The sequence below is a fragment of the Chenopodium album genome, chromosome 9 (assembly GCF_948465745.1).
Source record: "Chenopodium album chromosome 9, dcCheAlbu1.1, whole genome shotgun sequence".
NCBI classification, from domain to species: domain Eukaryota; kingdom Viridiplantae; phylum Streptophyta; class Magnoliopsida; order Caryophyllales; family Amaranthaceae; genus Chenopodium; species Chenopodium album.
In genome coordinates, this window is record NC_137842.1 from 66,477,398 (window position 1) to 66,492,870 (window position 15,473).

The 15,473-nt window shown below is 32.4% G+C and overlaps 2 protein-coding genes across 2 annotated transcripts; one reads left to right on the plus strand and one right to left on the minus strand.

The window, feature by feature from the left end:
- Positions 1-63: 63 nt before the first annotated feature.
- On the minus strand, positions 64-4,556 carry LOC145558854 (glucose-1-phosphate adenylyltransferase large subunit 1-like). Its single transcript, XM_081620201.1, has 15 exons — positions 4,267-4,556; positions 3,595-3,893; positions 3,080-3,202; positions 2,756-2,926; positions 2,561-2,653; positions 2,371-2,454; positions 2,236-2,291; positions 2,022-2,115; positions 1,743-1,928; positions 1,539-1,619; positions 1,333-1,419; positions 1,149-1,253; positions 927-1,033; positions 724-784; positions 64-593 (listed from the first exon to the last, which is right to left on the minus strand). Exons 2-15 carry the CDS (start codon positions 3,820-3,822, stop codon positions 492-494), a joined length of 1,578 nt encoding a protein of 525 aa, XP_081476327.1. The 5' UTR covers positions 3,823-3,893; positions 4,267-4,556; the 3' UTR covers positions 64-491.
- Positions 4,557-10,755: 6,199 nt separating this feature from the next.
- LOC145558855 (small ribosomal subunit protein eS25-like) lies at positions 10,756-12,771 on the plus strand. Its single transcript, XM_081620202.1, has 4 exons — positions 10,756-10,905; positions 11,018-11,092; positions 11,191-11,325; positions 12,425-12,771. The coding sequence occupies exons 1-4, from the start codon at positions 10,903-10,905 to the stop codon at positions 12,554-12,556; spliced, it is 345 nt and encodes a 114-aa protein (XP_081476328.1). The 5' UTR covers positions 10,756-10,902; the 3' UTR covers positions 12,557-12,771.
- Positions 12,772-15,473: the final 2,702 nt, after the last annotated feature.

Genomic DNA, 15,473 nt, shown 5'->3' on the forward strand with positions numbered 1-15,473 from the left:
TAAATGTGGGATAGTATGGTCAAGCAAAGGATAGAGTAAAAAATATAAAAAAGCATGAAAGAATTTGTGTAAATACCAAAAGTGTACAACTTTTTTATTGATGTATAAACTAAAGTTTGATACAAGATTTCAATCTATGATTGTTTGATAGTTGAACACATTATTATTCCCTACTCCAAAAACTCTCATTTCAGACAGAATGTTGCTATATAATGTAGTTCTAGTAGTAGTAGTAGTATGATTATAAGCATGAGGTCAGCTTATTATTATTTCTCCACTTTTCTCTTTTGTACACAGCATAGCCAAGCTGGTCTCTAGTTGAACAAACAAGGCATACGGCGATATATGATCTCTGGCAGCTCGTTCGTTGTAGTCCATGCTCATGGTACTTCTCGCCTTTTGACATAATGTCCTCTGAAGGTTCCTAATCCGAATCCCCTGTTTCAAGCCTTAATGTATGAAAGATGTTTCATGCTGAACTTGGAAGATGACTATATGATGGTGCCATCTTCAATGGTTGCCTTCTCCACTACAATGGTGATTCCTGATCGAATATAGAACCCTTGTTCTGGCCTATCAGCTTCCACAACACCCTTAAAATGTAGCGAAAAAAGACAAGTGTTCAGTCTTGTGCTTTACAATAATGTGCATGTTCTCAATAAAAGCATTAAAGAATAAACAAAAGGCATATAAAGGTGGATATATAAGGTCAAGTATGCTCACATCTTTGTTGGTGATGATCACATCTTTACCTATTTTCGCATTCTTGTCAATGATACAGTTCCTGCAAAAGGAAAGAATTGCCTTTTTTAGACACACATGTAATAAAACTGTTTTCAAATGCTATATTAATCTGAATTATTTTCAGTAGAGCAAAAAAATACTGTTAAGTGTGATCAGCAATCCAATCTGACAAGATTGTGTACCTGATTTTCGTGTTTCGGCCAATCCCAATTGGTGCCTTACCCTCCGCCAAAAGAGATGCAATCTCAGATTCAGTTTGATAGTAGTCTGCACCCATCATCAAGGTATCCTGGAAGGCCAAAAGAACAGCTTATCAGATATTAATGAAAGAGCAGGAAAAAAGAAGAAAAAGAATTTCCATGCTACTACACAGATTGAGAGATAGGAAACTTCTAGATCTATACCTTAAGCTCTACACCAGAGTCCAAACGTGACCTTTCTCCCACGATAGAGTGCTCAACTGTACATTCTCGCAGGAAGCATCCATGGGAAATAATAGCATCCTTAATCTGTACAGTTCAAATAAGGTCATTAATCTACTAGTGACTGCATCTACTATGAAACAAAGGTTATTAGAGTAGAGCATACCTTGCACTTGTCCATTTTCGTTGGTGGTAGGAACCGAGGGGATGTGTAGAAGGGCGTCTTTGGGTCATAAAACTGAAATTTTGGTGACTGTTTGAAAATAAAACAAGATGATTTGAATTGTGTTATTCAACAGTTTATCTCAATGTCAATACAGGCATGTTTTATAAAGATGACTTATCAAACTGTGGATTAAGAAGTTTGATCACCTCTTTGGTGAGTGCTAAATTAGCATCAAAGAAAGTCTTCAGGGTTCCGATATCTTCCCAGTAGTCTCTGAACAGATATGCCTGATAAGACACAAAAAAACACTTCGTATATCAGAATGCTGATATCATCTAAGGTGATTGAAGTGTACTAAATCCAACAAAGAGAAGGAAAATCAGCATGAGACCATTTTAACTATGACATACCTGAATATTCTGCTCCTTGACAGCAGAAGGAAGGATTTCAGACCCAAAGTCATTGGATTTTGGGTATGACTGTTTCAGAAGCTTAAGTAAAACATCTGTTTTAAACACATAAACTCCCATGGATGCAATGTAAGGACTACTTGAAGCATCTTCTCGAGATAATCCCAGAATTTGTGTGTCCACTTTCTGCAGCAAACCAAACATCGAAAAGGATTTAGTGTTCACCAAATTAAGTTGTATAGACAAAGAACATAAAAAATCGTAGAAAGATTGGGTCACCATTGCTTCCAGATCAGCTCCCTTAGGTTTCTCCCAAAATTGGACAATTCGACCTCTGCTGTCTATCTTCATCAGTCCATAATCCGATGCACGGCTGGAAGAAGGTGTAAATTTGAAGCCAGATACAAACAGGAAACTTATATAAATATATGAACAAAGAGATTTTCAGATTACGAAAGAATATCAACCACCAAAGACGGAAGTGCCAGCATACCTCTCACCCACAGGAACACAAGAAACTGTGATATCAGAGTTTCTGTCAATGTGATTCTGCAAGTAAATTATAGTAAAAATCATTATATGATGATCAGTTTATATGATTGAAATCAAGAAGAAACTCAATCAATACCTGCACAAGATCCATATAGTCCATTCTATAGAGCTGATCACCAGACAAGATCAGAATATTCTCAATATTTTTATTCCTCGCGTCCTGTATGTATTAGAGACATTCAGCACATACCCTTTTACCACAGTCCAATATATCTGAATCTATGTTTCCAAATAACAGTAAAAAACTATGAAATCAACTGTCCTACCTCAAACAGCCATATAAATTGTCTGACAGCATCAGCTGTTCCTTGGAACCAGTTCTTTCCAGCTTCTCCTTGTGTTTGTGTAGCTGCCAAAACCTGTAACATAATTTCCGGTCATTTTTTCTACTCACATATGATTAAAAAAAATTCAAATCTACATCTTAAATTGGGCTATGGTATACTGCATCAGAAGTTTACCTCCACAAATCCATCACCAAAGTTGATACCATTCCCATGATAAGTACGGTATATGTGGCGATTAAGGGAAGCTGAATTGAACTGAGTTAATATGAATACTTTGTTTATACCACTGTTGATGCAGTTACTCATTGGAATATCAATAAGCCTGTAGCATCCTCCAACAGGAACCTGCATCATACTTTATTTAATATACATGGTCCAAACCAAAAACCTGATACAAAACTTTATTTGTTGCACAACATTTATGTGCATAACATTTACACAATTGGTCCATAATATTACTCTTCATAGTTCTATACATATTTCCAAAGGTCTACTTACAGCAGGTGTTGCTGTTCTGCTGGTTAGTGGAAATAACTGAGCTCCTGCACCACCTCCCAGTATAATTGATGCCACATTTTTAGGATCAGCACTTTTCCTTTCGACGATTGGTGCCTCCCTAATCTGCAATAAATTTAAATGTTTTGAAGGTTAAAATAAAGAACCTACTAATTTTTCTTTGGAATAGTACACTACACTCATCATATGAAATACTTCGTATTAACAATAACAACAGATTGAACTACGGGTGGTCATACAGATATACAATAATAGATTGAATATGCGTGATCATATTATTTTAGACCAAACTGGTCATACAAAAATATATTGAACTAAGGCATAAAAAAATACGAGTACAAACGCAGAACGTGTTTACAAAAATAGATTTAATGACGTCGAAGTGTGACACTTTACACACATACAACGATATAATGATCAACATAACTTGTACAAGGGCATGAATCAAATCAAATTTAAAAGACTGAAAAGATAAATTACAATAAAATTGAACTTACAAGTGTCTCAGTGACATTGTTTGATGTCAAGACAGAAAAGGCAACACCAGAGTTAATCTTTCTGCCTCTTTGATCAGTCTTCAAGCTCCTTGGCAAATGATTTACCAACACATTGCAGTTTTTTAAACTACCTCTGATTTTCTCTCCCCAAATACAATTTTCTCCATAATTTTTACCAGTTCTTGCTAATTTGGTATTTGCTCCAATTGTTGCACAATAAGAATCCATCCCAAAAATTCAAACTTTTTTCCTTTTTTGGGTAATTTTTATTTTTAACAATGACCCACAAATCAGAAGACCTGAAAAAAGATAAAGATGATGATGAAGATTGAAGAATCCTAAGAAAACAAATAAAGTACCAACTCCAATCTAAGCAACCAAGTAAACCAAAGTAAAGAAATTAGATCACAAAATTGTACTTAATTTCTAAAATAATAGTTCCATGTGTTATATTGGTACTACAAAAACTATAATTAAAACTCCATTAACCAAGCAAACCCACTAAAACAAGCAACATTATAAACAAACAACAAATAATTTGCAACATTATAAACAAACAACATATAATTTACAATATCATGTCACATAAAAGTCGTGACAGATGTACTCGAGACATGAGATCAAATCTCGCGCGTAAAAATATAACAAGAGTGGCATAAGGAAAGTTCTTACCTTTGAAATAGGAATTACACCCAAAAGTTGCAAAGATCAATAATAATGGAGAATGAAGAAATGGTAGAAGAAGAAGACTAAATAAGGAGGCAAACAAGCATGAATGATGGTGAAAATATGGGCTTTATTGGCCTGTGAGCCCTCTTTTCACGAGAATCCTCTTCTTATGATAACTGGAAAATTATTTTGTTATTTTTATATGCCTTGAAAAACTAAATTTATTGACAGTGAAATCTTCTTCCTTATTTGTTTTTGTTCTATTTTCTCTCTCTTAAAATGTGCAAGAGTGAATTTTTATTTCCTTAAGGCCACTTTGAGTTTGACCCAATAAAATAAATTTATAAAGTAATTTTTGGTTTGTAAAATGTAATTACTGGCTTTCAAGATGATATCATTGCTTTCCGTGTATTGCTGCTTAAAAATCCCACTCATTAGTCACTAGTAGCCAAACACCTGTCCATATTCAGAGACAGGCAGACAAATTAGGCAATGTTTGATTAACGTGGAAAAAAAAAAATCTTTCTTCGTTTTCAAATAATTACCGAGTAATGTATATCTTCAATTCACTTTATACGCCGTATTAGCACAATTTTTAATGAACATTTTATATCAATATGACAATGATCGTGGTATAATTGAAAATTATAAAAAATTTGATATTTGAAAATGTTACTCTATATAATAAGAGAATTCTAATAAGATATCACATCTTAATTTATTTCTATTATTTTAACCATAAAATATACTCCGTAAGTAAACTTAATTTATTTTGTATGCATGAATAGTAAGTGAGTCGAACTTTGACAAATAAAATTGTCACGTTTAATTGTGTCAATTATTCGAGGACAAAAAAGTATTTAGCTTGTTAATACATTTAATTTTCAACGAGAAAACTAATTTGAAAATACATATACTTGTATATTGAAATTATTTTTAAAAAATCTCTAATAATCATTTTTTTTCCCACAAATTATAATATGTAGTTAAAAATGATCGTCAAATTAGAGTTGTTTGATAAAGTTTAATTAGTTTATTACAAATCTGAAAGAGTAAAACTTGTATTGGAAATAAGATTAATTAGTTGGTTTGTGTTGATATGTAATATCATTTTTTTTTTTACCGTGCGTTAGTTGTTAATACAAAGTTTCTACGTACATCTAATTATACTCCGATCCGTGTGTGAGTATTAAAACTCTTTGTTAGAGTTGTGCACGCATCAAATTATAACACCGTATGTTCTTGGGTACTTGAGATATGAGATTCAAGGGCATGAAACAATTAGTGCTACCTCCTAATGAGTTAGTAAATTGTCCTAAATACACATTGTACATTCCTTCTTCTTCTTCTTCTTCTTTTTTTTCTTGTCTCGATCTTTATTTATTTGCTATTAATGGTATTTAGAGTGACTTTTTTTCCTTTAAGCATGTAATGCACGGCATTATCCTTGTCTAGCAAATTGGCATTGCTACAAGGGATAAGAAGTGGAGTTTTGGACCAATCTATTGGCTAGTAGGATCGTTAGTACATTAATGCAATCCCTTAATCTTTTTAAGCATATCTAATTTTAATTGGAGCTTGACCTTTTCCAAAAGTATTAAAAAAAAAAAAATAGAGAAAAAAAAAAGAAGTTGATTCAAAGTTTTTGACTGTTTAACCACCGAGAAAGGAAGGACTATCCGCTGTCTTGTTCGTTGGTTCACATTTGAGGTGTTTGATACAAAATTGACGCTTGATAGGGATATATTTGTGATATGTCCTCTTGTTTTCTCAAACTCCCTATCTAAATTAAATGAAAATCAATTATGCTGAAATTGATGTTGCAAAAAAAAAAAAAAAAAAAAAAAAAAAACTAATTTTAAAATCTAATTGTCAAAGCAAACATTAGGCTTTGTAGTTGGTTTTTCAAAAAAATTGATACTAAGGGCCTGTTCTCTTATGTTGAATTCAGTTCAGTTCAGTTCAGTTCAGCTCAGCTCCTAATTTCCTCCTCTTATAAAATATTCAGTTCAGCTCAATTCAGTTCAGTTGAGTTCAGTCAATGAGAACATGCCCTAAGATTGTATAACGATAAAAGCGTAATGATAATTTAACTAGTCAACTACAACTATTATAAAGAGTTGTTTCAAAAACCTTTATTGTTAATTATACGATATGATTATATGAAAAGAGGAGTAACGACGATGTGATAAATCATCTTTTGCAAGAATAGGATATATGAATTTTGTTTGTTTCAATTTTCTAAAAGAAAGATTTGGAGTTAGATATACCGTATAGCTTAGTAATGTAACATTCTTCGCTTCTTGTATTATTTCAATTACGTGTTAGGAATAATCATTGGAAATTTATATGTAAAATTGAATCTATATACGAAATATTTGTGTTTAGTTTTCTGCATAAAGAACCAAAATAGAAAACTGATATAAATGAGATTCTATAATCTTTAGTTTTGATACATCATCTACGAATAAGTAAAATTGAGCATACATTGAATTGATAATAGAATTATTGGAAGCATGGCCTATAAGGTTGATAAATGATAATGAATCAATGTAATCTTCTGGTTATTTTCTATAGCTCAAGTGCTCAACTAGTGCAAGTATCAAACAAGATTCACTATTGGGGAAATTAACCTAATATAGTAATCTTGGAAGACAAACTAGTATAAACGCTACATATAGTAATGTACTTATTTTGATTTCTTTTCATAATTAATTAATTATGCTAAGTAAAAAAAAAAAAAAAGGAATAATAATTTTATGGAAAAAAATTTAGATTTATTATCTTATACTTCATAATTAAACGTTCCCTAATCAAATTTGGTTTTTACATTACATGTTCATACTCCGGTGTTACACGACCAACAAAAAAACAGCGATATTTTATTGTAGATGAATGATTAGCATACACTACCACGAGGAAACAAAGTATTGAGTCAAAGAACTACTGTTAGGTAACAAGGATCAATTATACACTTGATTTGGAAACATAGAAGGTAAGGACCATATTTTTTAGTACAGTATGATTTAACTTGTGCAAAATGAAGGTAAACTACAAAGGTTGGAGTTTACCAGATCACAGGATGCCAATAATTTTCTGGGAAAAAATTGAAAATATCTTCCTGACCGCACACGTGTCAGGAATTCACGGTTCATATTTTTTTCCACAAAAAAAGTAGAAATTTCTTAAGTTATTTTATTGCGATTGGGTCCCAGCTGGACATATCACAGAAGTGGGCCCAACAAGGATTAAAGCCCATAACACAAGTTAGGGCCGTAGAATGTCAATTATAATTGGCCCACAAATTCCCACATTTAATAGAAGTCCAATATCCCAAATTACACAAACAAAGTGGTCAGATAGAAAGGGACACAGCAAGTCCGAACAAATACATGTTACACAATAGACTTTGGCAGTTTGGCTTGGGAAAAGAAGTCAAGAATTGCATCTCAAAACATGATTTTTTTTTTTTTTTTTTTTTTTTTTGCTATGCACAACTTTGATTAATGATATTTTTAATTAGGGCTAATGCTATATAAATATTTAAGATACTTACTTTTTTAGTATACAGTTGAGAATTCATAGACAGTTTAGGAGTAAATTGGTGTATAAATGTTTATTTAACTAGTCTTTTGTTTCGTACAATGTACGGGCTTGTTATTGGTGTTTTTTTTTTTTTTTTGGTGCATGTAGTTTTATTTAATCATGAAATAGACAAATAGTAGTATGGAGACATCGGGGGTTTTGGTCGTGACTTATTTTGTGAGGAACAATAACTTTTTTGTTGTTGTTGTTGTTGTTTTGCATTATAATATGTTGAAGTTGGCATTCAATGGATTGGTAAGCAATCAATAATTAGGAAGTTAGATTAGCAAAATATTATTGAATATATGTTTAAGTAACTATGTTTACATAAGATAGTTGGGGAATGGCCGAATGAGATAGCATTCTTCATATTGTAGCATCCACATTTTCCCGTCATGTCTTCATATTTAGTCTCCTCCATTTTGTATGTTGTGGATTTTATTTGTCTTCAAGTGGTTGTATTTCCGGGATTGACTCATCATTCCTGTAAACGGATTAAAATTTGAGTATTAGCTAGACTTAGGCTTATTAACAATTTTTCAATTTTGACAATTGGGGGTTTCAATTAACAAAAATTCATGCATGTTTAAATTTTATTTCAATTTCAGCGAAAATTTAAATATAAATTCTACAAAAATAATAATAATAATAATAATAATAATAATAATAATAATAATAATAATAATAATAATAATAATAATAATAATAATAATAATAATAATAATAATAATAATAATAATAATAATAATAATAATAATAATAATAATAATAATAATAATAATAATAATAATAAAAGGCACAAGATGATAGTCACTCACCAAATGTGAATCTACATGTGAATTTGATGATGGAATTACTATGTTATATAGAATTAATATTGTAGTGGCAGATGATTGAATAAATCTCCGTACTAAAAAAGCATTAACATACATCATTATTATGTTCGGAATTTGTAACCGAAAACATGATTAAAGGAATTTAATTTGTGGGAATTGAAGAGGGGAGATGAAGAGGAAGAGTGTGGAATTATTTGTGCAGTGGGTTTGCTGATGAAGATGAAGCGGCCATCAGATTATGGTGGGTTTTTGGTTTAATTTACAGATTTACATATACTCCATATTAAATTGTGTGGTGGAATGAAAGGTCAAAGCTAGCTTTTAGCTAACATAAAATCCAAACAGTTTAGCTTTTACTCCAACTAATATCTCTAAATTATGCTCAGTTTTAAATTCTTAATTAATATTAATAATTTGATGACTAATTACTTTCCATTTAAATATTAATTTGTACACGTGGCACATCGTATTGGAATAATGAACACGTGGCACATTGGATTGGAATAGTGAGCATGTGGCACATTGGATTGGAAAAGAGAACATAGGATGAAGACATGTGTGTATCATGGTTAGAGTTTTTAAAGACTAAATAAATATAGATATAGATATCTATTCTTTCCACTTTTAGCTTTTTATTTGCAAGTCTAAGGGTTGCATATAGTTTTAACCTTTTAATTATTAACAAGTACGTAGTATAAATTATAAAAGTGGATATTTGAAAACTATACTTCGAGACGATTCTAACAAGTATTCATTGATCATATTTTGTCTTACATATAAAACACAAATAATGGTTAAAGTGGTGCAGCCGTGCAGGTGAATAGTGTCAAAGTCAAACTAAATCATTTAAATAAAAATAAAGGGAGCACTACGTAATGGAGTACAAGTAAAATATTTTATTTTTTGTCAAAAAAAATATATATTTTTACAAATTAGTTGACATGTTTAATATTGATAAGATAAAATAATAATAAAAAATAAATAAATAAACAAGAGTTGTATAATAAAATCTTCAAAAACTGATGTAATATTTTGATGTTCAGAAAGTTATATGAAATGTCCAACAATTTATACTCGTTTCCCTGTGATTCCGAACGCAAAATTTTTTCATACTTGCCTTGTTGTCTATCCTAAAGTTAATAATAAGAAGTAGACCTGTCAATCGGGTCAATTGGGTCGGGTCAGGGGTTATCTTAGGTAAGGTCACTTCGGGTCACAGATCGAGTAATGCTCAAACTTAACCCAAAGGTTCAGGTGCAGACCAACCCAACGGGGTTAGAACAATTTTTTTATTTAACTTATTTTTGACTAATTTTTAAATAATTACGATATTTTAAGCTTACTTTTTTTTTATTCCCTATTTTTTTAATCGAAAATTATCACCGATATTGTTTTTAGCCGTTACATGCCTACTCCATAATTTAAATCGTCACCAAAGCACACTAATTTCTAATTAATAAAAAATGATAATAATAATTAAAAAAAAAACTAGCTTTTAAACATTAAAGAAACAGGCCAGACCAACGTGGCATGAGGTGATGTAAATTATGCGCATGCAATTGGTGTAGGTCGATAGTTGATGTACAAGGTTGTTAGTGTGGATCTGAGCAATAATTTTAAGAAATGGAAAAATGAGATAGAGAAATGAATGTCGGATGGTAAATAAATGATCAAACTCAACCAATAGACTAAAGATATTAATTTTCAAATAAAACATAAAAACGGTCAACAGGATGGGTTCAGGTTGGGTTTGACCTACAAATTATTGGGTTTAAACAAGTTTGGGTTAAATTGGATTACGGTTCATAGAATTATGTTCAAAACCCACAAAAATGGGTCGACTTCTGATCGGATGTGCGGACGAGTCGAAAATTAACAGGTTTAGTAAGAGGATACCGAATAGGTCTTATACAGAATACACTATGTTGGTGTGGTTACTAGTTAGTACTAGATCCATATTCTGATTTTTGACATAAAACGAACAACTGTATCAGAGTTTGAGATTGAATCAAATACCAATTCTAAAGAGAGTCCAAGTCCTAGACCCATATTATCAAAAGCCCTAATATTAAAACTCACGCAGCCCAAACCCAATAACCCTTCATAACCTAAAAAACAGGAATATATATTCATCTAAAACCCTAATTCGCTTCACCCCTTTTATTATATCCTTCCTTCACTTTCTCTCTCTTCATTGTAGTTCTGCCTCTTATCAACCATGGTATTCATTTCTCTTTAATTCTCTCTCCTCTAATTTCAGAGATTTGATCTTCGATTTTCATCTTTTATTGTTCGATTTTAATTTTCTGGGTTTTTTTTCGATTAATTTTCAGGCTCCAAAGAAGGATACCAAGGCTGCGCCTTCATCAAAACCGGCTAAATCTGGAGGTGGAAAGCAAAAGAAGAAGGTTAATTTTTTAATAATTCATTTCCTTATTTCTTTATCTTTGATAATTTGTATGTTTAATTTGAGATTAATAGATTTTTTTTGGGTAAAAATTTGCAGAAGTGGAGTAAGGGAAAGCAAAAGGAAAAGGTGAACAACTTGGTGTTGTTTGATAACGCCACTTTTGACAAGCTTCTTTCTGAAGCTGCTAAGCAAAAGGTCGTTACTGCTGCTACTCTTTCTGAGCGTTTCAGGGTATGGTTTCTCTTTAATTTCATCTCACTCTTTTTGTTTTTAATTTGATTTGATTTTTTTGCTTTGAAGTTAAGATATTTGTTAGGGTTTGTAATCAATTTGGGTATTTTGACTTGATTGTGTAAGTTAGGGTTTTGAAATATATTAAAAAAGAATAAAACAGGTGTTTATTATGTGATCTGATTTATTTGATTTATATTACGATATGTAGTAGTGTGTTTAGGAGTGGTGTTTGTGCATTTATCAATATTGATGGGTTTCCAATGATTTTCTCTTGATTAGGGACAATGAAATTGTTGTGGGATTTAGGGTTTCTTAGTCAGAATTTAGTGTTCATTTCTAGTTATTTTGTTTAGAGATTACTGCGAATGTATTAAGGCAATACTTATCATGATAATTAAGTGGCCAGTTGTTACTGTTTGTAGTTGTAGTTTTTCGTCTTTTGTATTGCATTTGGTTGTGTTATAAAGCAATGTGAGGTGAACAATTTTGATTGATATACACAAAAGATTGATTTGCGGAATTTATGATTTTCGAGATTTGTTAGAGTGACTAATATTGGGAGATTTCATATAGTGTGAACTAAGTATATGATAAGGTTAAACAATGAAGCAATTAGATTGTTTGATGGGTGAGTTATTCATGTAGTTTGACTGTGAGTGTTATTTTGCTTAACAAATCGCGTAGTGGAGAGGTGTTTGTTTACTTTTTTTTAATCCCTTTGAGAGGAGGGGCACCTTAATCATTTCATTGGAATTGATTTTATTTTGGAGTGAGACTGAGTGACTGATCAAGCTAAATTGAAATGACCATCTCATTGGGTATACTACGTACTTATTTATGGATGGGAACCTGGTGATGTTTCCTGCAGCTTTATTGTTTTTTCTGCCTATTCCTTGGTTAGTATTGATTGAAATAGCTGTTAAGTATATGAAAGTAGTAAGTTCTTATGGCAATGTTAAGCTGTTGCTGATTAGCCCTGAGATCAATGTTATGTTGCTGATGTCAGTCTTAAGTTATTTTTGCAACATCAAAATTTTAGCTACACTAATTCCTTTTACTGATTCATCTAAAACGTTTTTGGGTTTTCTTCTATCAGATCAATGGATCCCTTGCAAGGAGGGCCATCAGAGAGCTTGTGACAAGAGGTGCTATTAAGATGGTAGCTCATCACTCAAGCTTGCAGATTTACACCAGATCAACCAATGAGAAAGCAGTTGCTGCTGCTTAATTTTTCTCGTTAGTACATCTGTTATGGTTGCTATGGGCAGCTAGTTTTGTTTATCATCTTGTAGGATAATTTTGTTTTTGAGACCTTTCTTTGAGGCAAAATACTCGACTAGAAAACTTAGCCTTTGAGAACTTATTTAATATCTGTCGTTGAACCCTCTATGCTCAGTGTGTTAAGAATGCAAAATTTCTATTAGGAAGTGCTTTATTTTTTCATGATTCTCGTTGCTACCCCGTTTGTGTTGGCGATTAGGGGCATTTATTACATGATTGTGTTTATGAATTTGATAATTTGATAAATAGAGGGAAATTGGGGAAAGGTAAGACAGGGAACGGTGTGGCATTGATAAGTGATGATTTTAATGGGTGGGTTTGGTTATGGCAAATCTATGAAGGATTATCCATATGTATGTAATAGGAATCGTCCACTTTGCCTTAATGTTATCTATTTAGCTGGTAACATCCTTACACACGCGAGTACACACAAACACCCTTCCCTTAATTAACTACACCTTCCTCAATTCTACTTTGGACATTTATGAGTTTATGACACTAGCTAAAGGAAGTTAATATGGGCTAAATGTTTATGATAATGGATGGGCTTGGTTACGATGATGTAATGAAGAATTTCCAACGCCTTAATAGACCACTGAGTTAGTGATTGAATTAATCTATATTATATCACTATATACTACTACCTCCATTTATATTTAGGCACATATATTAAGGACATAAGAGAGAGTGAGAGAGAATGAAAAAGCAAGTGGGGTACCTTGTAAATGCAAGGTATAAGGTTACCACAAAAGAAAACGTGTCAACTAAGAAAAACTTCTTAAAAAAGAATACGTGTCAACGGAGGTAGTATAATTTTTAAGTCATATAATCAAACATAATTAGTATCAAGATTTTATACACCAACAAATAAAGAAAAAAAGTATAGAGACTTTATATATACTTATTACTAGGCCTATTATAGTTCTAAATCAATTGTTATGAATACCACCAACATTCATTTATTTTGTAAAAATTTCTCAAAAATCGTTCAATAGTGCGGAACGGATTACAGCCTTCACTTTTAGATAATTTTCGACAATTTTGTGCTCGGAGAAGAAGAGATGGATTGCTTACTATGAACCAAGAAAGGCCATATGAGTTGTTGACTGGTTGGTACTAGAACTGTCAATTCGGATAAACAGGTAAGAGAGGGTCGGGTCAATTCAGATTAATTCCATAACCTATGCGGGTCGGGTTTGGGTTGGGTCATGCTTGAGTCGGGTCACGTCAGGTCATACTTCTTATCGGGTTTGGGTCGGGTTTAGGCCAGGTTATTAACAGGTTGGGTTACATTCGGGTCGGGTTTAATTCGGGTTTTCACAGGTTAAAACGGGTTAGGGTAATTCTCGGGTTCGAGTCGGGTTCGGTTCAAGTAAATAATTTGCGGGTTAGAATCAGGTCAAGTCATTCTCGGGTTTGAGTTGGGTTTGTTTCAATTGAATAATTTGCGGATTATAATCAGGTCGGGTCATTTTCAAGTTCAAGTCGGGTTCGGTTCAAGTCAATAATTTGAGGGTTATAATCAGGTTGGACCATTTCCAAGTCGGGTCATTCTCGAATTCAAGTCGTGTTATGTTCAAGTCAATAATTTATAGGTTACAATCAGGTCGGGTCATTTTCAAGTTAGGTCATATTCGGGTTCAACTAATTATAAATAGATAATTATCATTTTTATCAAGCTAATTATTTCGTTTGACTATAATATATATGACAATATACTAGGGAATTATAGTCTATAATTTAGGAAGATAATTATCTTCTTTGACCATACAACAAATATATACTATATTTATTATTTAACTCTTAAATTTGAGGATGATGCTCTTTTCTTTTGTTGGCCTGGACCGACTTGGTCTCCCTAGACAAAATGCTTTGATCAACAATAATAAGGTAGTCTAAATTGCATTTAAGGTGATTTAAAATCGGGCCTGGAACAATTTGGGTTGAATTTAGGTCGAGTTAATAACAAATCGTGTTAATTTCGAGTCGGGTTAGTAACAGATCGGGATGAATTTTTGGGTTGGGTAAGTAATAGGTATAGTAAAATTCGGGTCAGGTCAATAACAAGTCGGGTTGAATTTGGGTCAGGTCAATAACAAGTCGGGTTGATTTTGGGTCGAGTTAGTAGTAACATATTGGGTTAAATTTGGGTCGGGTTAGGAACGGGTTTGGTTGAATTCAGGTTAGGTTAGTGACAAGTCGAGTTAAATTCGAGTTTTGACAGGTTAAAACGGGTTGGGTAAAATTCGGTTCAAGTCGGGTTCGGTGCAAGTTAATTAAATTGGCCGTTGTAAACCGGTAAATCGGTGCAAATTGTAAACTGGTAAATTAGCTGTTTAAAAGGAAATTGAATGGTTCCACACATCCAATTCGACTCCTGGAGGGTATAAGGGACCACAATAAAAATTTCAATAATTTTTATTTTCGGGCGAAAAAAAGTTAAAAAATTCCAAAATTAAAGGCTAATATCCACACTTTTTGAGAAATTTTGGAGGTTTCAAGGCCCGGTGTCGAAAAATCTTGAAATTCTATGAGATACATCTCATGGTCATATAATGCTGTTCGGAACCATAAAAGATCATTATTTGTTGTCATAAATGTTCGTGGTAGGCTTGAATTAATGAAATCGGTGCAAGTTGTAAATCGGTAAATCGGTCGTTTAAAGGCAAATTGGATGGTTCAACCCATCCAATTGGACTCCTGGAGAGTATTAGGGACCGTGGTAAACATTTCGCCAATTTTATTTTTTGGGCTAAAAAAGTCTAAAAATTCCAAAATTGAAAGCTAATATCCACGATTTTAGAGAAATTTTATGGGTTTCAGGGCCTGGTGTAGAAAAATATTAATATTTTAGGGAATACATC

Excerpts from the sequence above, each read along its gene's own strand:
- LOC145558855 (XM_081620202.1), top strand. Across the intron at positions 11,093-11,190 it reads GTGGAAAGCAAAAGAAGAAG|AAGTGGAGTAAGGGAAAGCA; the intron begins GTTAATTTTTTA and ends AAAAATTTGCAG. Across the intron at positions 11,326-12,424 it reads CTCTTTCTGAGCGTTTCAGG|ATCAATGGATCCCTTGCAAG; the intron begins GTATGGTTTCTC and ends TTCTTCTATCAG.
- LOC145558854 (XM_081620201.1), bottom strand. The coding sequence starts at position 3,822 with ATGGATTCTTATTGTGCAACAATTGGAGCAAATACCAAATTAGCAAGA. Across the intron at positions 1,254-1,332 it reads CGAAAATGGACAAGTGCAAG|ATTAAGGATGCTATTATTTC; the intron begins GTATGCTCTACT and ends TGAACTGTACAG. Across the intron at positions 594-723 it reads TGATCATCACCAACAAAGAT|GGTGTTGTGGAAGCTGATAG; the intron begins GTGAGCATACTT and ends CTACATTTTAAG.